At 39.7% G+C, this 26,408-nt stretch overlaps 1 protein-coding gene across 1 annotated transcript in view; it reads left to right on the top strand.

Moving 5' to 3' along the window:
* The window catches only part of LOC100167680 (dachshund homolog 2), a 130,763-nt gene that overhangs the window by 96,778 nt on the left and 7,577 nt on the right, over nucleotides 1–26,408 (top strand). The window contains exons 9-11 of the mRNA XM_001945011.5: nucleotides 5,179–5,262; nucleotides 24,040–24,186; nucleotides 24,618–24,791. Of these exons, the coding sequence (XP_001945046.2) occupies nucleotides 5,179–5,262; nucleotides 24,040–24,186; nucleotides 24,618–24,791 (405 nt within the window). The remainder of the gene's footprint in view (nucleotides 1–5,178; nucleotides 5,263–24,039; nucleotides 24,187–24,617; nucleotides 24,792–26,408) is intronic.

Genomic DNA, 26,408 nt, shown 5'->3' with positions numbered 1-26,408 from the left:
GCCCTCCCCGCCACCACCCGCCGTCCTTATTATATTGACGGAACACGCCGTTCCCCTCCGCCGCCGCCGCCGCCGCCGTGGTGGTACCTATACGCCTGGCCCGGGTGTAATGGATCATTCGTACAAATTATCGTTTTGAAAAACGACCGTTTTCATTAAATTACATATGAAATTATACCGAAACGGACAGACGTAAAAAGACACCTCATCACCACCACCACCTGCGTGTGTTTCCGAGTGTGTGTGTGATTTTCGTGTATATATGTGTGTATTCATGTTTTTTTTTCGTTTTGTTTCGTCTGTTTATAGTAAATATAATTCCGTGCGCGTTTAAATAACAACAATTCCCGCGCGGGCTTCAATCAATTCCGAAACGTATACTTAACACACACACATACGCACACGGACAGACACATTATAGCGCAGTCCCATTTCATTTTGTCGGGGAACGCCCACCGTTTTTGGTCGAAAATACTGGGCCAGCAGAGGAGAGAATGCGCGTCTATCGTCTTCACGAAATGCCATTTAATTCGGTCGGCGGCGGCGGCCGTATTATATTGTGATTGCTGTGGCGCGCGCACGGAACCCGAGGCACGAAAATACGATTTATAATATATAATATGATGTGTAATAACCGAACGACCAAGAAGGAACGACCAGAAAAAAAAAAACCGAACGATTACTCCGTAAACAAATGTGCGCTCCGAGGCCCGCCGAGTCGAAATTAGGGCTTATTATCGTGCATGAAACACGTGCGTTTCGTATACTCACAGGTATAAACGCGCTCGTATTAGGCGCCCGTCGTATAGAACCCAAACACGTAGTCCATATATCACACACACGTCGAAATTACATTAATATATATTATGTTATCGACGTGTGTCTGCTGTGGTGTGTGTGTGTGGGTATAATTTCACCGGTCGAAGATCCGCCGCGGGAGTTAGCGTGTCGCGCGCGCGCCGGTTAGTTTCGGGGCAAAAACTGGCGGGCGCGAGCTCGTGTGTGTGTGTATATATACTTACGTGATCGAATACGTCAATGTGGGTACTGCACGTCGGCTAAACGTATAATATTATTATTATGTCGAAGCGATGATGTATAAAGTCTCCTATATATATATATATATATATATATAAGTCTCTAATAACTGTTAAAAAATATTATAATACAGTCGAAAATCCCGTCGTGCCGCATTTTCCGTCATTCACGCGCGCCATTCTCAGAAATGTGTACACAATATCATAATATTATATTATAATATACAGCTGTAGGCAATATAATAGGTATATCAATATAATATTATATAGGTGCATCGTATTATTAAAGCGAAGTTGTGCATCCCTTTTTCAAGCGAATACGATAATACTTCGTCCCACCCTCGCCCCGACCAGACCTATTAAAACGCAACTTCGTTAAACGTTCTCGGGACCTTTACACAATTTTCGTAATATTAAAATATTATACTTCTTTATATACTTGGCAATCTTTTAGCGCTGTCTTTATTCTATTCGTATGTCCAGCACACTTAACGGTCATAAAACTTATGCTCGATTTAAGTATTTGCAGACATGTACCTAGTACATTTTCCATTGGAAAAATAGGTGTCAGCTGATTTTAAACACATTATAATAATCTAACTAGGCATAATTTTATCACGGATGGTCTCATAGAACAGGGAAATTATTTATCACGACGCTTAGAAAATCACTGTTGGAAAATTGTCTGTATCGAAAACAATAATTATATTATATTGTGTTCCATATAGTTATACACGGGAACAGTTCGTAACAAAACCATTTTTTCCTCATTAAATAATTAAATGTCTCTTCCTCGGCGGACAGAATATTGAAAAAACGCGAAACCGACTAGATGTCACTATAAATATTCCGAAAAAAATAATGTCGTCCCGTCCCAGAGAGCATAATATAAATCTACTGTTACCCCGTAAGTACCTATACCATGGTGCTAAATACCAATGCCTATAATGACACACACAGCACGTGCGCAGCCGATCGGCGGACTAAGTCCTCCTCGATCGCGGTATATCGACGCGTGTGCCGTTTTTTTTATTTTTTTTTTAATACAAAATGTAATATATTATTATTGTATTGTGCTGTTGCGGCAGCAAAAATACGACAACGATATTCACTTATACGCCGCACACGTACAAACGTCTACGCACGCACACCCAAGCACACGTATTTTACATCTGAGCTGTGTGTAACGCGTATCGGTGTGTAATGACTTTGCCGACACGGTTTTTCGCGCTCGATAAAATAATAATAATAAATATCCTGCAGTCGGCCTCGCGCGCCTCACACGAAGGCGAACACCGCGAGACAGGTATATGGTACCTATATATGGTATACTAATATACTATATATAATATATTATGTTATGTGTACACAGTTTAAGCACACACGATATATTATTACTATCATATGTATATATAGGTACTTTATCGTACGGCTGTGCTCCGGACTACCTGTAAACAGATGTTTGTATTGTATTATTGGAGAACTGCAGTCGATCGTCGTTATCGCGCCGAACCGGGAGACGACACTGCAGGCGGCTGCAACTGCAACTGCAACTGCAACTGCAACAGTAATATATCATTATCTTACAAGACGGCCGGTGTAATGCGTATTATGTGCAGCGTGCGATATCGTCACGTTTATTTATTTTGCTTTTGTCCCCGTGATATATAACGTTACATAATATAGCACGTCCTACCGATATCGATATACGCGATGCAATTTATATGCGTGTTCTTCTGCTGCACCGGATAGTGTTGTCGCGTATAGCCGCGCAGGTCCTCCCGGTGCGAAGCGCGTTTCGTTTCTTCTCCTATTCTCAGCTGCAACCCGTAATATAATCACAAATTAATAATACTTGCAACCCCGTTCAACGGGCAGTAATTATAGATAATATTATAATATATTTTTCTGATTGCTCTAAAACAAACTTCGGCTGCATGCACAGTTGTTGTAGCCGGTCATGTACTTACATTTTTTTTTAACTTAACTAGTTTTTAAAATTACATTGTATATAGTTGGTTTTTCTTAAGAATAATAATAAGTTTAGGTTAGTAAATTCTTTGAGCTTTTCTTCGCCCCATTCCGTCAGTAGGTTTTTGACTGATAGTGTATTACTTGCTTATTCCGTAGATTTCAAATTTATGACATTTATTCGATTCTAGTGTGCCCAATTCTCAGAATAGAATAGATTATATTTCGGCTGAGGTCTAAGCTTAAAACATCGTACTATAAAGTCGACCTATATACGTCTCAAGCTGTAAGACGATAACTAAATGTTTAGAATATTATATACATTTTTTCCAATTTGCAGTTTCATACATATTAATAATTAGTGATGTCTATAGATGAATGTTATTACCCTCGATGTGAATCTGAAATGAGTTTTTTCGTATATCAAGCCATTCGCAGTCCCATTATTATTACTTTGGATCACATAATATATTACGCGCATTTCGTAACTGCCGTTAATCGTATTTACAATCGTAATATTTAAATAATAATTATAGATCATAATGGGTCATCAACTTTATACCATTTGAAATATCTGTCAAATCGTATACCTATTGCGTGATGTATTGCAATATTATTTATTTCGAAATGTCTTCGATATTAATAAATATTCAGTCGTGTGTTAATTCCACTTATATTTTATTATATACGCTTTCGCGATCAGCAGCGATTTCTCGTCAGTCAGACACCTGTTCCGTGTGACGGGATACATACCCGAGTGAGAACGTCTGTAATCCGATTTGCCGCGATTAACGTCCAATAATTATTAACGACTTAAACGAGAATAATAATATTATAGCAGGACCTGTAGAGATGCAAATATGGTTAAAATAATGGCACAGTGTGCATGATTTCGGTGAAAAACGAATCGTTTCAAAGTCAATTATTCATCGCGTCCGTTATTATAATATATAGTTTGTGCAAAATTCACACAATATTACATTGATACCTATAAAAATAATGCCACCAGCGGCCGTGGGGGATTAGGTACTTATTTTTTTCGAGCGTTATCCCGCCGCAGTGGCAGATTTATGCGTCGGCGTTTGTCATCGTCGTTGTAGTCGTCGCCTTTTTTCATTACCCATATTGTTGTGTATATCATATCCTAATATTATTATTATTATTATTATTCCTATCGGGGCCGTTCGAAAATGTAATACCGACTAAAACAACAGACTATAGCGCTCGTGTTTAATATCGCACTGCGAGTTATGGACCGATAAAAAGACGCGCGCCACGACACTTTTCGACTGTAAATATTATCATATTAAATTGTCCGGCCGAGAAAATTAATGGGCCGAGAAACCACGGGGCGGTGGCGGCGGCGGCGATGACTTAACCAAATTATCGAAACCGATAACATTGTCTTCTGTAACGTCATGATATTATTCTAAATAAAATAAAATGAAATAATATTACAACGCGTAAAACGGGGTGGTAGGGAAATGACTACAATTTCCCCAGGTGTTGTTTTGGGTTGCACACTCTGCGGCAATGAGACGTGGTGGGCGGAAACTCTGGCAAAAGTTATTCAAATCGCTAGCGGGCGCTTCTTGTATTTTCCACGAGTGTTATGTTAGTATAAATATGCACTGTGTATATTTATATATATATACACACACACACACATAATATATATTATCTATACATGTAGGTATATTGTGTATATATATGTACGGTCTCGAGTGGCCGTACACGAGTAAACAGCCTTGGGTGACTAACCGACACGACCCTTCAAATCGGGATTAACACAACGTTTCCCCGCAAGCCTTCGATATAGCTCCTCTCACGCGTACTGCACACATATAGCCCATATACACATATATAGTACATAAATATAATATGTTATGTGGGATATACTGTGCTTGCGTATATAATATATTATTATATTGTGTGTGTGTGTGTGTTACAGATGATATATATTGTTATTGTTATTATTATAGTGGTGGTACAATATAGTGCGGGGCTGGAGTCTTATAGGTAACCACTCTTATACCGTACAATATGTATGCAACCCTGAAAAAATAGTTGTCAGCGCGTTTACTAAATATATAATATGAATGATAATTATTATTGTATTACTTCAATAATTCGCTTATCATGTACTCAATACGTTTTTGTTTTATTGCAGCCGAGTTGAAAATGGACGTGCTCCGTGAAAGGGAAGTCAAAGGAAGTCTAGAACGACAGTTGGTCGACGCCCAAAAACTGCGGGGTAAGTGATGTTTTCGTACTTGAAATCTCATTTTCCGTTTATTATTTACACAAGTACTCTGCACCCCTTCTTTTTGCTTTTTGTTTTTTGAATAACTCGTGAAATATTTCCACTAAAATACACCCTGCAGGGTGTGCGGTTACTTACCTTCGTGCGTCCCAGTACCGACAAATTCGTTGAGGGTGGTCAAAAACTCTGAATTGTACTGATGAACAATAAATTTGAGTATCCTGTTTAATATTAGGTTACACGTGCTGCTAATTTACAGATCCACACACACATACACATTTAATATATACGTATATTCGATGGACCTTGACTAGCCGTCTGTTTGACACAAAAACTTCAATTCCACGCACGCACGGTGTACGGTATATATATGTACATATATCTATAAATATATAATGTATTATATTTATATTGTATATTTGTATACGCGCGCAAACATAAAAAATAAAGTATATATATACTCGAGAAATATAATATCTTACGATCGAAAGGTGTATATATAGTGTTACAACAACAATGAGGGGGTGTCTCTCATTCGCGCATTAGCATAAAATAAAACGAACGGCCCACCAGGATTTCCCCATACGGATTTCCGAATCGGTTGACAGTGTGTAAACGTATACGTATCGTCTCCATTTGTGCGGACTACCCAAAAGCTTCTTCTATCTCTATTTATATATATATATACATTATATTGACCAGTCCATTTAGTCTATTGGACGTATCGAGTTTCATTCTGGTCAAGAACTAAACATAACATTGAGAAAAAAAATCATTTCGATTTTTCTTTCACCTGAAATGCGCGCGTAACCCGATTCTTCGCAATATACGTAGGGGAGTTGGACAGAAGCTTTTAGGCTTATTATATACCTATCCATATAATATTTATTGACAATAGATCTCGGGTTAGTCCCTTATAAGTGTGGTGCATTGGACTCTTATGAGGATATTTGGCTGCCCTTTATCCACCTCATCGGAAGTCTCTGTGTGTTTTGTATTTTATTCTCTCACTCTCACCCTCTCTCTCACACTCTGTCTCATTCTCTTCAAACGTAATCTACACCGACTGATTAGGTTTAATTGGCCGATCGATAGTTTCCTGTTCATTCGTCTTGAATTCCGAATCCACCTCTGCACTCTCTCATCCTTTCACTCGCGTTATTATACACGACTATCCGGTGAACAGCACTAAAGCAAGTGGAGTGGGGAAGAGAGAAATATCGAAGAACGGTGGTAAGAGGTGAAGAGGGTTTCATTAAGGAAACGTCTGAGTGGGCGACGACGACGCCGGCGACGATCATCTCTCAGAATTAAACTCTAATTAGATCCCAAAGGGGCGGCGGGAGCGCATAAATCACTCGCTGCTGATTGGACAATTGACAGAGACATAGTTGATTGGCAACACTGGCCGTGTGCTAACGATGCCGAACATTAATCCGTCTCCTATTCGCTGTAGTCCCTTGAATATTATTATTAGAAAACGCTGTGTCTGGCAGTTAGGACAACATAAACAACCTCATAATATAGCAATTAATCGATTTATTTCACGCTATAATGATTTGTGTGCGGAAAAACTTCAATACATTTTGAGTTCTATACAATAACTTTAAATTTAACTATAAAAAAATGGTAAAAATAATAAGGCGTATATATAACAAAATTTATTTTAAATAAATAATATTTTTTATAACATTATTATTTAATCCTTTGATGAACGGGCAATTTTAGTGGTCATAAAAGAAAATATACATTTTATATATGATATTGTAGTTATAACTATAGCTTGTTATACGTTTTACGGAATTTAGTTTCTTAAATATTGTAAAAAATTACATCTACACAATTAATTTTAATAAATATTTTTTTAAACTAAATTATTTTATCCCTTGCCATTCCACAGTGGCACTCTATAGTTCAATACACAGAAACCGTTTCTACGTAATTCCTCAAACGATTTTGATACCGCTGACGCAGTTTATTGTCCGGAAGTATTAAGCTTTAATTAGATAATTGATATTTACTTTTTTGAATAAAAAGAAATTACACCCTCGTAAATGTTCTTGCGAATCAGTCGTGAGTTGGTGGCCTTTTGTTTTACTATACCAAAGGGGCGCGAGCTTCAATGTCTTGTACACGTCACTGACAATAGAAACCATACCGTATAATAACCATTGTCAAGAAAAGCCAATGATCACTATATACCGTTTGTGTATACGTACGCTGTATAATATAATATATATGTCTATTTAAATACCCTTTTCTTACGTTGTATTATTACTATTAGCCGCCACTGACATTTCCAAAGGTCGTTTCCGCCTCAGGCGGACCATAAAGTTTTTCCTTTTCCGTTTGTGCAGCATAAATACCAAGAAGCCGCCGTCCCGTATAGTCGTAATAATTAACTCTGGGCCGCGTGCGTGGGTGGCGTGGCGGACGTCGAAGGAGGATATTGATATTTTCGTGTCGGTCGTATTACGTCAAATATGAAACAATTATTATTACATGGAAACGACGGCAAGGGAGTTCTTGGCGTGGGGGTGTTGGGTGGTGGTGGCTAAAAGTGGAGATCAAAAAGAGATATGGAAACGTTTTAATAATAACAACGGGCCTCGTGTTTAACCCTTTTCTTCCGCGCTTCCCCGTAATTAACCGAAGACAATGGAAGGGAGATTGGAAGCCATCCGTCGTTCATATTGCCGTGTGCGTAGCCATCAATATTTTTTCTTTCGGGTGTGGAATGCAATAAATGTAATTAAAGTACCCCTCCCCCGCCACTACGAATCCCCGGCGGTTTGGTCCGAAACATCGAAATTTCTTTTATTAAAAACCGTTTCCACTGTGTTTTTATATATAATAATATAATATTCCGTTGACGATGGCGAACGTATTATGCCGACATATTTTTTCCCGTTTCGTCCGAGGGTAAAATTCCTGACCCTCTTTTCCGTAGCTAGTAATTATTATAGTACTCAGTAATTTCCAGATATTAATGCGGCGATAAAACGCATCATATTAATTCATAGGCAATCATTAAACTGGTAGGTCATACACCAGAGTAGACCTATATAAGTATAGCTGTTGGCTTTTATTTCAATGTTTAAATTAAAAAACCAAAAAAAAAAAATAATACATTTACCGATATCGACGGAGCGTTACGGCTTACAAAAAACACCGAAAAACCTGAGGCTTTAGATTCCGATATTCGTGTATCCTCGCACGAGCACTATAATATAATATAACTAGTCGTCGATTTGTTTATAGTTGCATACAAGTAATTCAATCTGCTTGGACGTTTCTAGTCTATACGGACATATTATATACGACTTTTATAATAATATATATTTATATTATATTACTGGCTACCGTCGTCGTCGATTATCCAATAATACCCACCTCATATTTGTTGTACATTGTTGTTGGCATTAGAAAAACTCGTCATCGTCGTCGTTATTGTTATTACTATTATATATTATATACTCAGTAATAGTATACCGTAGACCTTAAGTCTGGACTGGAAAAGCATTAGATTAATGTTTGTAGTACTGATCCCGCTGAATCAATCGTATACTATGACAATGGACTCCGTTTTTGTATCGGATTGCTACTGTTGTTATGCGATCATTACAGTCTCCTTAAATTTCATCTTTTATAATAATATAATAATATCTATGATAATAATATAGTTGGGTATTATATCGTAATTCTTAATACTCATTGTGCCAAAGTGTATTTAGTAATTTTCTAGATCGGTGACGCCACCGTTGCTATTTTTAATGGCAAATTTCCGTTTTTATTATAAATATCGATTTTATGCATTCTGGTAGCATTCGCAATTAACACACCAGAGTCGATTACTGATGGGCTGGCGGGAGGACTTCTCGAGGGGGTGTCTAGTTACGTTTCACAGGCGTTTCCGGTCGGCCGCGTGACATCTAAAAATCCGCTTCCGCTCGCAAGTCACGTACACATCGAACGTCGCGTACTTTTAATGCCACCGTCGACTCGATCGAGACTCGGCGGCAGGGTAAGAAAGTTTATATTACCGTTCGACGAAGACTTAACTGCCGCAAATATTCAAACATGAATCATCATTACCGGGTTCGGCACGCACAGCGCATCATAACCAAACGCCTCGCGTATTATACCACGGTGGTAATAATAATAATAATAATATAACCCTCGTACTTCAAACGCAGGTCGGGGTGGGTAAAATCGCGCAGGACTGATCAGGAAAGGGACGTAACTTCTCCGCCGTCCGTGTTTTCGCCGCACAAAAGTTGTAAATCTCGGAAGTATATCCGTCGCAAGTCCGCCACGTCGGCTGGTATAACACACACGAACACACACACACTAATTCACAAGGCATACCGAGTAGGCAATCAACTACACACGCCGGCACTAGTGGATGCGTATGTACGGGCATCTTACCTGAGTTCGGAACGGCGTTGTGCTTATAACCAGTGCAGTTCATCGTGGCACTCGGCAACGGTTGAAAAAAAAAAACAGTGTTCAGAAAACTATATTACCTTCGTTAAAAAAATGAATCATAATCTCACGGACTAAAATAGAGAATTGGATACTTTTTAGACCCTGGTTTTAAAAATCTTAACAGTTGCCGAATGTCAAGATAAACTACTAGCTCATAACTATATTACAATAATATTATATTATCACTGTTGTTATTGGGTTACGCTTCGGCGAGTGTGCGTTCCACAACCTATAACTATTTGCGTTATTGTGTGGGTGTGTGTGTGTGTGCACGCGCGCTCACTTAACTCGAAACTGGCGTTGGTCAGCAATCCGACTCTTCTCGCTTTGATGTCCGGTCTCGTTCGTTCCACGGGGGGTTTCAGCAGACCCGAAAACAAGAGATGTCAAACGGCGCTGCGGTCTACAGACCCATCGCCAGCGTAACCCTTGGACGTGGCGCGCTCGTTTTACGTTTCAAAACCCGCCGCTCGCTGTGCGGGTAGCGACCTTTTGTCGCGTCGAGGCGAGACAGCGTCGCCCGGGATTTAATAATAACGCGATTTTAATCGAAATCGAGCACATCAAAAGCCCGGTCCGTAGTTTCTTTGTGATCATTTCACGGATGCAAAATCACCACCTCGTCGGACCGTCCGGTCCGCGCCCAGTGTGGTGATGAGGGGGTGTGTGGGGTGGGTGTTAAATATTCATTGACGCTAACGCGGGCAAGGGAATCGAATTCACGCCATCCGAGATTTTTGACGTCCCAATTACATAATATTTAGTCGTAGACGATCACTAAAAACCGATTAACATAAACACACACGAACACACGCCATGCTATACGGTTTACTTTGATATAGTGATTTTGACGTGTATATAATAGAGTGTATGCGTATTACTGCACCGGTGTGATCCAAGTGTATAATCGCTGAGCACAGTTCGATTTATGGTAACAACTACTCATTATATTATATTGAACATCATATTATTAAAATAAGTAAATAACATAATAGTCCTCCAGTGTAAAAACACGCGACAAGACGTACATATTATGATATAATATTATGATCGTTTCTCGAGTCGTTATTATTACAATATTATACTATTATAATAGTACTTAAATATACCTTTTTGAACCCGCTTATATATAGTCTAGCTAGATTTTGATTTTCCTTTACGAAGTATTATATACTATATAATACGCATATGTAACACTGCTGTATACCGCGGAGGGGATCAATGGCGGTTTCGTTATTGCCTTTCGAATACTTACGTCTCGGGGATTTTAATGCGCCACTTCTGAAGTAAAGCGCCTCGCATAAATAAGCATTATAAAATAATTCCGAGCCCATTTCATCCACCCGCCCGGCCACTGATCTGCTGTTGTTGTTGATGTGGGGCGGAGGGGAAATCCTCTTATATGGAAATATAAATTATTAAACTTACACTGTGTGACCATTTTATGGATGGACAAAAAGGGCAGGGTGAACGACAGTGGTGGCAGACCCGTCGTAAAGGCGAGCCTCTCGCTATATGCATAGTATACACATATACGCATTGCACGGCGTATATCTCAGTTTTATTGTTTCTCTACCGCCGTCTCCCATCCCCTTTGCTCATTAATTCCCGTGCGAAATATTCCGCAGAAAGTCTTGTTTACACAGGCCACGTACACCCGAAAACACTTTATACACCGCCCCTCCCGTGCGACCATCAACCCTATAAATATATATATTATATATTATCCGTTCGGTATAACGTTTATTGCCCATTTTGAGTGCGCGAGCAGGGGACAAATTCCGATGCGAATGTCATTCCGATCGGGTTTTAGCGACCGTGTCAAAGAACCCAAAATTCTCGACCTTCGCAGGTACACGTATATAGTCCATATAGTCCATACGTATATAGTAATTATTGGCCGCAGGGTTTTAAGTGTCATTCGATAAGATTTTAAGGGTCGCTTTATACGAAGAATTATAGTCTACCGTTTCAGTGCACACATATATTATCATTTGCCTATTGTACCTACCTATGTTATATATGTACACGCATTTCCTAAAAGCGTAGACATACAATATAGGAATGGCGGTTGCATGTTGTAAAATGTAATTTGATTTTGTTAAGTGTTGGAAGAGAATAAGTACGTCTTCTACCAATATACCATAAGACGCTAGCGATGTTTTATTAAAAAACATTTCGACCTTTTTAGCAATTTCGAGTTTTATTGACATGATTACAAATAAGTTTTCGAACACCATAGTGAACTTTGGACGAAAACCCTTTGTGTACGCCACCACCATAGTATTTTTAAGAACGTTTCTGAAAACGTAAATTGTCCGAATGAAGACAATCCCCAGGGAATATAACCGTTTACCTTTGATCTGTCGCTATTAAAATTCGCGTATACAAACTCTTGAAGGGTCCACTCATTATTGTATTCTTCCCCATGGCCGGCGCACAAATTGGATTCCTTGCTCGCTGCAGCAGAGCGTCCCTCCGGCTACGAAGCACATAACAGTAAAAAGGTATTTCGGTTATTACCGAGAAGAAATATTGTTTTTTTCTTTTTTTGTTTTTTTTATGTTGCGCAGTAAAAACATAAAAAGAGAAAAGAAAATATCGCCGTACAAATGGTCACGAGAAAATGCATTTCTGTGTCCGAATATGTTTGGCCGACCCTCACCCCACGCACGCCACCGAATAATAATTGAAAAACATCGAGCAATACAGTCGTAAAGTCTGTCGTCCCGAAAAATGCACAACGATGTTTTTACGATCTCCGCGCCGGGAAGACGGGCTTATCGCCGCAGACGAAATAATTAAATTCCAGTAGCTCATTTTCAGTAACGAACGGCTAAGCGAATGTTTGATAATATTATATTTAATAATCTTTTGTCGTATCGTGTCCACGCGCCACACTTTTGACACTTTTGTTTCTCAATGAATAATTCTCTGTATATCAATATCAGTTGTACATAGTTGTCTACTCCGAAGGAGAGGGAGAATATATAGAGAGCGAGGAAACGCACAAATTTCCAGAGCATGAATAAAATTATTTATTACACCATAATAATACATTATTATTAGTAGGTAGTAGTAGTACCTATCTCGTCGTGTCGATTATGCGACGGATGAAAAACGGTCCTGCAGGATAATAATACTTTTACAGTGATGCACATTCAGACGCGTGCAGTGCGACAACGGTCTGTTTCCGGTCCGCCGCCTCCCCGTGAAACCTAAAGAACGATTTGCGCGAGGCGTGCGCGAGCTTCGATTAGAATAACCATATTTGTATAATATGCACACACACACACACACACACGGCCACGACCCTTTTCGCGCGACCTGCGGTGAATCTCTTTAGTCGTGCACACACACACACACACACACACACCCGTATTATAGTCACTATAGTACGGTTTGTTTTTTATCTCCGTGACGCATACGCTACATTCGAACGCTCTCCGTCATCGTGTGCGTGCGTGTGCGACGCGTGGGGAGCGATTCGGAAATAAATCGTTATTATACTTGGGTTTGGTTTTTTTTCTCTTTCCTTTTACGATTCGTAACGAAACGACCGTAATAATAATAATAATAATAATTGTCGGCGCGTGTTTCTGAGACTATCGGATTCATAATATATATGTATATACGTATATTATGCGTTTATCGTATAGCATTATTGCAGCGTTGCAGTTTAATATATTATAATCGAACGCGCAGGCAAATGGCTAAGTGAATACTCGCGTTACGCCCGTGTACAACTGTTAGGTACCTACATATTATAAAATGTAGAGGTACCTATCGTCTACTTGTCGGTCGAAATCGGTCGGTTCTGCAGTAATTATATTAATCGCCGTCGTGGTGTCGTGTAAACAACCCGATAAGGGAGCGCTCGCGCTAAGTGAACTCGGTTTTCTCGTTATCGGTAGGACGTGTCGCGTCGTACATTATATAACAATATATATATATATATATCTGCAACGTGTCGTACCTGCGGTGTGAATACCTGTGCGTGTGTCCTTGATGGCGACTGTAGTTGGCACAGTCTTCCGACGGCGTTTCGCCACACACGGAGACCGTCGACTTCGGTTTCCCGACCCGATCGTTGTCGTGTGCCACCTACACACAACACAATATTATGTAATTTAGCGGCCGATTTATAGCCACCGTATAATAGTGTTGTGCGCGTGCGCTGCCGACCGGCTGGGGCCCGATGAACGACTGAAAACGAATTAGTGTTTTAGTTTTAACAATTACGCAGACGAATATTATACGGTCACTATAAGGATGAAGGGGGATGGGGTACGTTGTTGTTTGTGTGAAATTTCGTCGCTGCCGGAAGTTATTGCAGCTGATCTCTCCGGCGCAGGTTAATAATTGTGCACACGTGAACGTCCGGACGATATAACATGGTTTTTTATGTTTCACCATCGTCGACGCACGCATCGTGGTCCATAATAAAAATAATCAACTTTTTCCTTGTCGTTGATTCAAAATATGCCTATTTTTTAGTACGGTCTCTATGATTTCAATAACAATTTTCGATTTCAAATAATTACCACTTCAAAACGCGAACCGTCACGTGATCCGTCGATACATATTACGCCGTACGTAATATTCGATTGGTAGTAATATATTCTCCTTAATAATATTATACTGCTGCTCATTAAGTCGGCGTTTTATCATTGAATCGCAATACCTACAATACACGTAGGTACTATAATGTATATCATTAAATCATGATATTCGCCATAATGTATTGTACACATTCGTATGTACCTACGAACATTATACTGTAGGTAGGTACATCATAATTTAAGGAATTGCCTTGCCGACGGTTATAAATTCATTGTACACTGTCAAGGTCTGCGTGATTTTTTTTTCATATTTTGCATTTATTATTTTTACGAACCCGTTCATTGGTGCAGTAGTACTCGTTTATATTACTTATTACTACTGCAGGCGTAACAATTCACTGCAGATGGTGAACATTTTAAACTCGTCAGCAAAAAGGTTTAACTTTCCACCTGTGTATACAAATACTAGGATTTTATCATAAATTCATAAACGTTTAAAAAAAATAAAAATGTACGTAAGTATAACAATATATTTTAGAATGCTTAGATAAAAATACTAAAAACCTACCTAAGAACTTTTCGTTCGGAATCGATAGAATAATACGGAATTGCTATTGCGCGTTGCATAAACCACGACGGACTACTCAGCAGGTACTAACCCGCACCCCCGATGGAACGTCGCCCCCTCTGTCACCATCGTCACCGTCGTCGTCTACATAATACTATATGATATTATTTGCACTCGACGGAATTACGACAGATAAATACGACGATAAATTATGCGTGTGTAATGTGCGTACTTACAAATTATTATTATATGACGTGCTGGGCCCGCGCGCATTTTGCAGCCTACGAATTCCTGGATCTTGAGGGAGGCAGTGTATGTACATAATATATATATATATATATATATATATATTATATCAGTATTTAGGAATAATAATATAGTAGTAACTATATATAGTCGTATATGTATATATGATAAGACGTTGTTTGCCGAATTGTTTTCTCCGTCAAAGCATTCCTATATAATAATAATAATAATATGCAACCGCGCACCGGCGTCGGCTTTGTGTGGGATACATGCATCAAATAATAATATATATATATAATTATAACGATTTCGTCGGGTGGACTTGATAATATTATTATGTGCGTGGGTGAGCGTGCCAACTCGATGATTCTCAACATTGACGTCCGCGGTTCGCGACCCGAAGCGTATTGTTTTCCTTCGCGGTTATTGCGTGGTCCTCGGTCGAAAAGCACGCAGATCGCTCTGCGGTATCATATTATATAGGTTAGGTTAGGTGTACCTACGGAGTCTTGTCGTTTCGATTGAAAACTCTCGTTTAATCGAAGTATTTCCATGAACGAACACGCGGAGACAAGAAAAATGTTATTCTCTCACGCGTACTCTACAATATTATATTATAGTATGGTAAGGTCGTCATAATAATATGAACATTAAACGGTGCGCGTTTCGTCGCTATACATTACGCGTCTCATCGTATAAAAATATATATTATTGTGTCCGTTAACCGATTTAGTCGGCGAGCGAACTCCATGATACATTGTGTGAGGTAAATAGGAAAAACGGAGGTTATTATTTTCTCGTGTTTATTTTTTTTATCGACGGCCCAGACGGTATTTTACAATAAATTACGAACCATATTATGTAATTACGGCGAAAAAGCATAGAGTGCATGCGATACGATGGCGTGGAATGACCAGAAGACGATACGACGCGAGCCTCGAGAAATATCGAAATGGATATTATATATTATCCGGTCGTAAAAAATACATATTATAATGATTTTATACTCAAATCTATATTATATATATACAATATAATGACTTGTAATGTATATACATCGCAACAATGTATGGCCGCGAAATGCCAATACCACGGCCGTACACATTATTATTATTATTAATGTACTGGTATAATATAGCGAGCGAGTATTTGTATACTTTTACGATCGATGGAACGACGTCTGACGAGGCACTGATGATGGTGGAGAGGTCAAGAAATAGGTGGTGTGGGCGGGAGAGGAGCGGGAGTATATAATATAATAACATACTTATATATATACATATTATATAATAGTTGTGTACTCAGTATTCGCGAGATCACCGCCACCAGGGCGCCGCATGTGACATAAAATATAAAATATACGACGTATAGCTTGTTGTCGCAATAAAATCGCCGACGAAACGCAAACGCCGTCGGTACGGTATTATATGCGCGTATACTGTATGTATGGCTGAATCTTCGCGTTTTGTCAACGCACGTCTCTTCCATCATCGGAACCGGTGACTTTAACGACCAAAAACCGCCTTCGCCGCCGACGACGCGACGGTTCAGCAATATTATTATTAGATTCCCGGAGCGTATAAGTAATATCGATTATACGGTATATAGGTAGCTCGAATTGTGTGTGGCGTGGCAGGGAACGGAGAAAATATGACGTGCCTTCTCACATATTTTAATGTCTTGAGCTTTATACAACACCGAGTCTCATTCATCTAAACGACGTACGCTGTATATATTAGACATATTATTATAAGTAGTTAATGCGAGACTGTTCTACTGCCGCAGGTATGCGAAATGTTAGTGTTTGCGCCAAACAAGGTGCCAGAGATTTATCGTGCTGCAGCAGTGGGGGACCAAACACTAAATATTGAGCGACACAAAAAACCTCGGGATGACACACACGTGCCGTATTTTGTGCACGCGTAATTGCGTTTAATTGTCATGTACGGCCGTCCGATCGTATAAACGTGTAGTATAGTCATTTTTGACGATCGGAGAGATCCGTGGCGGCGGCGTCGAAAGGTACATAAAACTCGGCGGTGGGTCACACGTTAAATTCGACGAGGGAAATTGAATTTGAGTTTTATTATTGGACCAAGTGTCGTGATTCCGACTATAAAACAACCGTTAAATAGGTCCGTTACTGCTGTACGCACGTCATATTATTATTATTGTAATGGTTATATATACATATGCTCGCGCGCTCGCGTTTTTAATTGACACGCAACGTTTGCAATGCCCCGTGGGCTATCCCCCTCGGAACGGTCGAGCGGGGTTAGGTGCTGTGTACATACACATACACACACACACACACACACACACACACACACACACACACACACACACACACACACTATAATGTACGTACATAATATTATATTATTATATATAGATACGTCGACGACGACGCGGATCGAGTAAAATAATATTATTATATTACGGTGAGTCGTATAACTCAAAGGCCAACGACGGCGGCGGACACACGTACTACTATAACATGTCTATATACAATCATCCATATAATATATATACGCGGCGGAATGGGATTATGCACCGTTTTACGAGGTTTTCTATGAGCGGGGTTAACTGCCCCTACCCGCTACTAAACCCGCGAGACCGCGCACGGCCCGTTTTCTCGAGGAATTTACAATAAGGTCCCCAAAGTTGTCAGGGGAATTGCTTTGCGAGCACACGAACATAATATTATACACGCACACACAAACAACACGGCGAAGCGCAGCTATCGTGACTTGGTTTCTCTCGGCCGACACATGTGGGCCAGGCGATGATCCTCTTCCGCCTTTTATGGTCCGAAAGCACCTTGTTGAGATATTTACTCGTTGGGCGGACGTATGTACACGCGGGCTTAACTGCGGTCTCCAGGGTTTCCTCCTCGATTACCCGATATTAATATTATACTGCCGGCGAGATGGTCTGCCTGCGCGGCGGCGTGGAGCGATTAGGAACGACCGCGACGACGACGACGACGACGACGACCCTTTCTCAGCCGCATATAATAATTGTCCCTCCCCCCGCCGACGATACACCGGTGTGCATTTTCTTCCGATCGTTTTAAGGCCATATGGGACCGAGTATCCGGTCAAACCGCGTCGTTATGTGGTCGTGTGATGGGGCTGGCGGCTCCAGTGGTACACGTGTCTTTTGTAATAATTATCTTATTATTATTATGATCATAATATACAACGGGCTCATGTTAACGTGCAGGCTTCTGATCTGTCAGAGTCGGGTGCTTATAATATGTATGTGCGTCGGTGATTTAACTCTCCTCGGTGATCTGTCTTTAAAGAAAACCAAACGCACGCCGTGTGTATAATATTATAGGTATATATTATAATATTATGTTATGCGGCGACACGCTCTCAGTGGGACGACCAACATCGAGTTCTCATCTCTCGTCGTCGCCTGTAATTAATTTTTCAATATACGTTTCGTCAACCACGACAAAAGTTCCGCGGCTCGATCGGTGAAAGAGTTTCATAGTGGCGCGGAAATAAAAACGAAAAAGGTGGCGGCAAAGAGACAGCCAAAGAACACTACACCCACGCGCGCAAAGATTCCGCTCAGCGCATCCACCGTGCAGTCTCCCGCAGTCTAATAGGTCGTGTTAAACGCAAATTATATAAAGCCCGACGACGGTGTTGTCATTTAAAATTCACTTAAAACAACCACCGCCGCGGCCTGCGGGTGTGGGAAGAGCGCGCGTAGGAGCGGCGGTGCGGGCGCACCCCTTTTACCGGCTTAGCAAAGCGTAAACACAAAGGACGCAAATTCGTATAACTTTTCCGGACGGGCTGCCTCGCGCGAAAGAAGAGAGGAATTTTGGAGTGCGCCTCGAGACGTACACTCTCACACACACATAACATATATATACACGAAGAGTTTTTAAGCCGAAATGTTTTAATATGATTTCGGGACAAAACTTGCTGTTTTCTTAACCACCTTTAGCCTGCAACCCGTCCGTCCACCGAAGGGGTACGTTAAATCTTACACGCGGTGAAGGGATGATCGGTGTTTGACGAAAATCGATAACGAGAATATATATTTATAGGGTCGCGCATACAAAACAAACGCACGTACACGCTCTCTCTCTTTATATATATATATGCGCCCATACGTTATTACAATATATCAATATGACAATATAAATACGCACACATATGTAATATATATACGTAAGCTAATACAAACACACACGTAAGACGCGTTGAATTTATTGAATATAATCCTAGCGCTTCGTTTTATATGCGTATTATATATATAAGTGTGTATGATAAGCTTTCGTACAATATGGCGTATTATATAGTATATTATATAATATTGCGAACGCGCGCGCGCGACTGAATTATTATTACCCTGTTATAATATTATTCTAGGGGTCGCGGTGTGATAAGACCACCGTCGCACATAAAAGTAAATGACACGAAAATCGTATATAAATACATATATATGTTTATGTATAGTCACCGCCGTGTATCCGACGAGTGGAAAAATTGACTTTTTCCCGCCGCCATTGTTCCCCCGACGACGACGACGACGTTTTATGTGTATACAGTATCCAAATGCAATTTCTTTATCAAATGACAAAACGACTGGAAAAATCATTTTCACCTCCCGCCGCCGACTCTATGATTTTTTCGCGCACATTAAACGTAAGCACGCGAGCAAATATGATTTCGCGCCCTATATAACACACACGAGAAGATTATATATATACATACAAATATCGGGTGATGGGTGTAGCGGATCGCGGGTGTGCGCGCGTTCTCCCTATATCTTCAGCAGAAGTTGGTATCTATATATGCGTTTTATTTTTATCCCACCCACCCACCCACCCACCCACCCACCCACTATCCCGTTCCATTGTCCACGAGATAAACGCAAATGCGAGTTGTCACGGGTTAACGCGGGTAACGTACGGTCCGCTGGCCGACAGGATATTGAGTTACATGCCGGTGTGCTGCTGCTGCACTCGTCAATTCCGGTGGGATGCATTCGAAAACGGGACATCGGCTCCGATATATTATTATTGTTATATTATGTTTGTCCTGCACGCGCTCCAGACCGGTATTTTACGAAAAATCTATAGGTATATTATGCAATATTATGCATATAACATATACGTCGTTATAGAGTTTATAGATACTTGTATGCTACTCCGGTAGGAGTAAAAAAAAAATAAATAAAAATGTATTAAAATGTTATATACGGCCGCGATCACTCTGTGTATAGACACACTATTGCCGTGTGTTTGTCTTTCATACAATTTTTTTTTTTGTAAAAAACAAAGCCGACCGTCCTACACACATTCTATCTCCTAATCGGTTCGGACCCGATTTCCCCTTCGGATGCGCACCGCACACTCACGTGATATACGCATTAGACACTATTATTATTGGTACGCCGTGTACTATAGTTGTGGTATATAATATATTATGTTATACCTAAGTTATAACGCGTAGGTAATATTATTTTATACGTCGTGCACATAGCTATCGCGCGTACAGTGCAGTGTAGAAAATTGTACGTATATTATTATTATATTAATAGGTATTATATTTTTATTGTAGAGAATGAGAGAGCCTCTCATACACAGATGGCCCGTAAACGACGACAATCGTGGTATTTTTATTTTGTTTTTTTAATTATTATTTCGAGACAATGATGTACCATATCACAACAGACGTGTTAGGATTTGTTTTATTCGTGTAGCTTTGTGAATAATTTTTGTGCTTTCATAGGAATATAGTATATTTTATTTGTATACTTTTTGGATTCAGCAGATATTTTTAAACAAAAATCTTTTTTGAAAATTTTGAATTTCAACATACTTTTTTTCATACTGATTAACATGGCAAATAGCGAAAAGATAATTTACTTATGAATAGAAAATATCAGCAATGAATAGTTTGGATATCATAAAATACAATTTCTAACTCGCGTGTCTTAACTTCAAATGTAATTCATAAATTAGAAATTAACTATGAGGATCGCAGTATAAATATCAGAAAAATATGTTTAGTATGAAATTAAAAATGTAGGTAGCAATTTAATTAGTAAAGTGAAAACGTAAAGAATAATACTGTTATTATATTATGAAATATTCATTCTTACTAAATACATTTTTCAAAAGCCCATTTATCGACTGGCATTATGAGCGTTTTTTCTTTAAAATGATTCGTCCATTGTGCAGTAATCGTCACTGAAGTACATATACGTATAGACTATGTTGTGTTGTTTTACGCGTCCATATTAAAATATTAAACACCTACAAAACGTATAGTCATGTACCTACTCGTGTTTGGCCGGGTGAGTTTAATATTATGCTGGGCAACTCGATCGAGTGGATCGCAAGCGTTCCGTTTGTAGGGTGGTTAAAAGCTCGTGCATAAGACATGACAAACGAGTTTACGATTTTTGACTTTAATGTTTTATAATTTTTATATTCCCCGTTTTGCTATATACGGAGAAGGGTGCATACGTATTCAAACCGCGCGGCTCTGTATATATACATATTGTATAAATAAATTCGTGTTGTTCTCCTTATATTATACACACTTTATCGCTGTTAAAAGTCGTAAAAGAAAAAAACAAAGACTCGTCGCATAATTTACGGTTAAGCGCCTCGATAATTGTATTTTCCAGTCAGAAATTAACGTCGTTTCTCTCAAATTATTCATGCCGATTCCGCGCGCACGTTAAAAGCTTTGCGCCCGAAAGAAAAGGTTAAAAGCTAAAATAAGAAATAATGTTGCAAGGGTTGTAGTTGTTGTTGTTATTTTTTTTTATCGTGGGGAGCTGTTTCTTTTTATTTCTACGTGTATACAACGTTAAAAGGGTAAAGGAATTGTTCAGCAAAAATTAGCTCTCTTAATACGATTTCGTGTCTGACGGTGGTGGAGCGGGCGGGAGGCAGAGTGTAAACCTCTTTCGCTTTTCGCAAGTCAAAACAGCGGCACAGCGCGTGTAGTACCTATACATAATAATATAATATAAATTATTTGTTGGGAAATCTGTTTTTAATATCCCGACGCGTTATTTTCCTTTGCAATATTCATTACTCTGGTATATTATAGACTGTAATTGTAGTATCCCTCCCATCACCGTCCGTTAAACTAACGACAAAACTTTTGTTAAATGTGCTGTACAATATGCAAGAGATAATGTCTGTAGAAGCATAGAGAGTTTATGATGATGGCGCGGGTCCGAGGCGGACGCCGACTACGTCAACGACATCGCCGCCTCTCCCGCCGAAAACGGATTACGTTTCCAAAGCCAAAAAACTCCGCCGCATGCACTATTTAAGGACGTCCAATTACCGCGTGGGTCTCGAGAGACAGAGGTGGCTGTTTTAATTGTATTCTTTTGCGGAGAAATAATAATTATAAAGGAAATGCGAGAACGCTGCAACGTCTTGTTGAATTTTCCTCTTAGGTCCGTCTTCTCCTCGTCATCGTCACCGCCGCCGTCCGTCCGTCCCTCTTGTTAGAAGTTTAAATGAAAATTATTTAAGAACCGGGAATATAAAAAGGAGACACTGTCTCTTCGTTTTCGATTAACGCCATTTCTTGATTGGATTATTTTTCGCGTTAATGCACTTTTGTGGTTTTAAATGGAGGGAAATATACTTTAAACACCGCCGCCGCAACGTTTTTTTCCTTTATTTTTCCTTCTTGTCCGGATTGATTAGGGGGAAGTTTTTTTCACGAGTTTAAGGTGCTGCGCGCGATCCATGCGATCGATATACCAACACAACACACACAGACACATACAACATCACACTACATGAATCTTTTCTCATTTGTCGGCGGAGGTGCACATACGATGTCGACGACCGCGGGAGGGGCAAACCAAAACCCGATTTGTTGTCGAACACACAAACACCGATGGGATATTATACATAATATTCAAAATGAAAACGTTCAATATAGCCGATGGTCTTAATTAAAGAACCGGTGGTCCGTCATTGTTCGAATGTCTATTATTATTGTTATTTATTAATCTTCGATCTGTGTGCGCGGCACAGCCTTGCCCACAGAATACACCCATCGACCAATGATACGTGGCTGCGGTGGCTATACAATATATAATATAGTGAACATAAAAATATTTTTCCGTCGTTTAATTTGTGTGTACACGTAAAAAAAAATTATATTAAAAAAAAAAAAAAATTACAGGAAACAACGAAATCGTCCGCCGCCGCCGTCGTTCGTTGTATAGTGCGCGCCCGCGGGGGCATTCGTATATATAATATAATAATATATAATATATATATATAGGTATACAGATATTATTATACGAATAAAACAGTCCTTTTGTGTGTTCATTCGGACGATGCGGAGAGGATGCCTGACTTGTTTTCCGATTTCTTTGATGAAACCACCACCCGGGTGCGGTCGGTGGTGCGCGAAAAAAAAATGTCTATACGTAATACGTAATAATATGTACACGTAATATAAATATATGTTATATATATAATATATATTATATTAAATATGATTTCGTTGTGTTTGTTGAGTCGAAAGAGACGGGAATGGTGGTTGTCGGGGTGCGCGGATCAGTACTTATATATAATATATAATATATAATAATAATAATGTGTGTGTGTGTGTGTGTATACGGTAGGTACCGCGTATATGGTATAATATGTGTGTTTGTCCGGTTCGATTAACTGCACGCCAGCATATATAGTTGACCAGTGAACCACAAGGATCGGGATATGATTGTGTAATAATAAACGGAAACCTAATTTATGAGATGTAGGTACCTATACTGCACGAACGCACACGCACATTCGTCTGCGTAATGTAAAAATAACCGACAGATATTATTTGTTCGTATCGATCATCATCATTATTTATTATCATTGTGTTTCTCGTGTTTCAGTCGTTTACCAAAAGCGTCTGCGTAGAGAGAGGAAAGCCAGGAAACGCGTACAGGATCAGCTGGAACAAGAGTTGAAGCGGAGGGCTCAGCTGGAAGAGATGATCAAAGCGGCCGGTGCACCAGCAGACGCACTCCGCGTACTAACAGGTGCGTACTCATAGAACATGGAGGGTTATTTTGACGAATGTTCAACCACATGGTATCATTGGTATACCTAAACTTGGTACAGCCGATACAATTTTGATACATTGAATACGTTTTTCCGCGGTTAAGTCCAATTATATAATACTTGTATGACTTATACGGTTATCTTCAGAATAGCTGGTATCAAGAAAATATTTGAATACGTGATTCCGTAATTCAGTGATACCTTTCGCAGGGATAAATATAATATTCGCGTAATAGATCGCATCTCGATCTCGATACTATACATTGTTCGAACCTACTTGTAAATTTGACATTTCAGTACTGTTTTGTATCGCATTTGTCGATGTCAGCTATAATACTACATCGACAGTAAGAGCGTCTACTGTAATGAAGTTCATATCAATAATTGAGTGCTGTTTTTTTTCTTCCAGAGAACAACAATGAAAAACCAAGGGACAGGTCCGAACAGTCGCAGAGCCCGCAAAACTATTCGTCGGGACAAGTACAACGAGGTTCGGAGACGTCCAACGACAAGCAATGGAACTATTCGGGACTGGACCTGATGAGCTCGTCTGGAGCTGCCGCATTCTGGCAAAACTATTCCGGTAAGAAAAATGCAACGTTATATAATATTATTATTTATTGCACAATATTTATTTACGACGGTAGTAACTTGCACTGCGTGAAGCATCTAAACGCGTGTAATAATATTATAACGTAGTGACCAGTGGCGGCGTAAAATCTTTTTGCTGTGTTCGAAGAAAATTTTTTATTTTTAACACCAACAATTTCACCCAGTGGCCACATTGCTATACGTTTAAGAGACCTTGGCTACGATTGGACAAATACTAATAATCTGCGCATTATTATAAAATAAGTATTTCAAATCGATTTATCAATAAAGACGATCAGAGTATTATTATTAAATAATTTTTACATAGCTATAAAGTATAAAATATTTTGGCCTGGTATATAGTTTTTATCTTCAAACAAAATAAAATAATAGTATAATACTTTAAAAATACATATATATTATTTAGGCATAGTTATTATACCCACAAGCTATTCTGAAACGAACGCTTAAAAACCTGCTGCCGCCACTGATTGCATTCGTAATAATGTTTACGCGCGTTTGCATGCGTACCTGGTGCAGTGGCCCCTATACCCATATAAATATATACATATTTAAATAATACGAAATGTATACGGCGGAGTGTTATGTGTGTATATCGCCAATATGTTGCGACGCGCGGGAAAATTGTCTCTGGCGTAGAGCAAACATAAACAGTGATTAGTCGGAGATTTTCTTTTATTTTTAAATTCGCATCTCACACTATATAGTTACGTATTCATGAATCGTGTGCGTGTATGTGTGTGTGCGTGTGCTTCCGTTTTCCCCGGACGAGGGTGGTAGTTTGTTATACACGAATATAATACACCTATATATATACATGGAGACTCGAGCAGCGTATTATTCGAAACTGCCAGCGTTATGCGAGTGTGTCGGTTTGTAATGAGAACTTCATACACTCGTGTGCGTATGACGTCCGCCCCGCGCCGCTGCTCAGAAATTCCATTTGCAATAAACACCGAGGTTAACCCTCAGCCGTGCAAACGTTATGTGCCGCCGCCGCCGCAATTGACCCTTTACCACCCTCCAGCCCCGGAGCTTGCCCCGGAGTAGTATATGTACATAATAATAATAACATATAATATAGCTGCAGCGCGTATATTATTCCACGGGTCTTTTTATTTTTATTTATTTTCCGCCCCATCTCTCGACGTCTGCGGCGGCGGCGACGACGATGACGACAGTGACGACGACGACGACGACGATACTCACACACCCGCGCACCCACACTCGCACACATATATTTATGTATGTACCTATAGTGCGTTGCGTAAACCCTTTTGGTGCACTCGTAAAATCAAGCATTCACTGCGAATTAACCGAAAACTATGCATTTTTTAAACCGAACGGGACCTGACATCGTTCAGCACCGGGAAGTTGTATGTACACATATAGACACTCGACACTGACGCTCGCAAACAATCGTTTTCCGGACGTGTAAAATGAAGGAGAAAAAAACGCAAATGTAAATAAAACAAAGGGGTGGCGGCTAGTTGTGCACGGCGCGCAGAGAGTAATAAAAAATACGAGTAAAAATAATACGCCGACCCTACTAAAATATAAACGAAATCGTATATAGCGCGTAAAGCGT

The sequence above is a fragment of the Acyrthosiphon pisum genome, chromosome A2 (assembly GCF_005508785.2).
Source record: "Acyrthosiphon pisum isolate AL4f chromosome A2, pea_aphid_22Mar2018_4r6ur, whole genome shotgun sequence".
NCBI lineage: Eukaryota > Metazoa > Arthropoda > Insecta > Hemiptera > Aphididae > Acyrthosiphon > Acyrthosiphon pisum.
The sequence above is the reverse complement of the archived record's forward strand: the minus strand, read 5'-3'. Positions and strand labels throughout refer to the sequence as shown.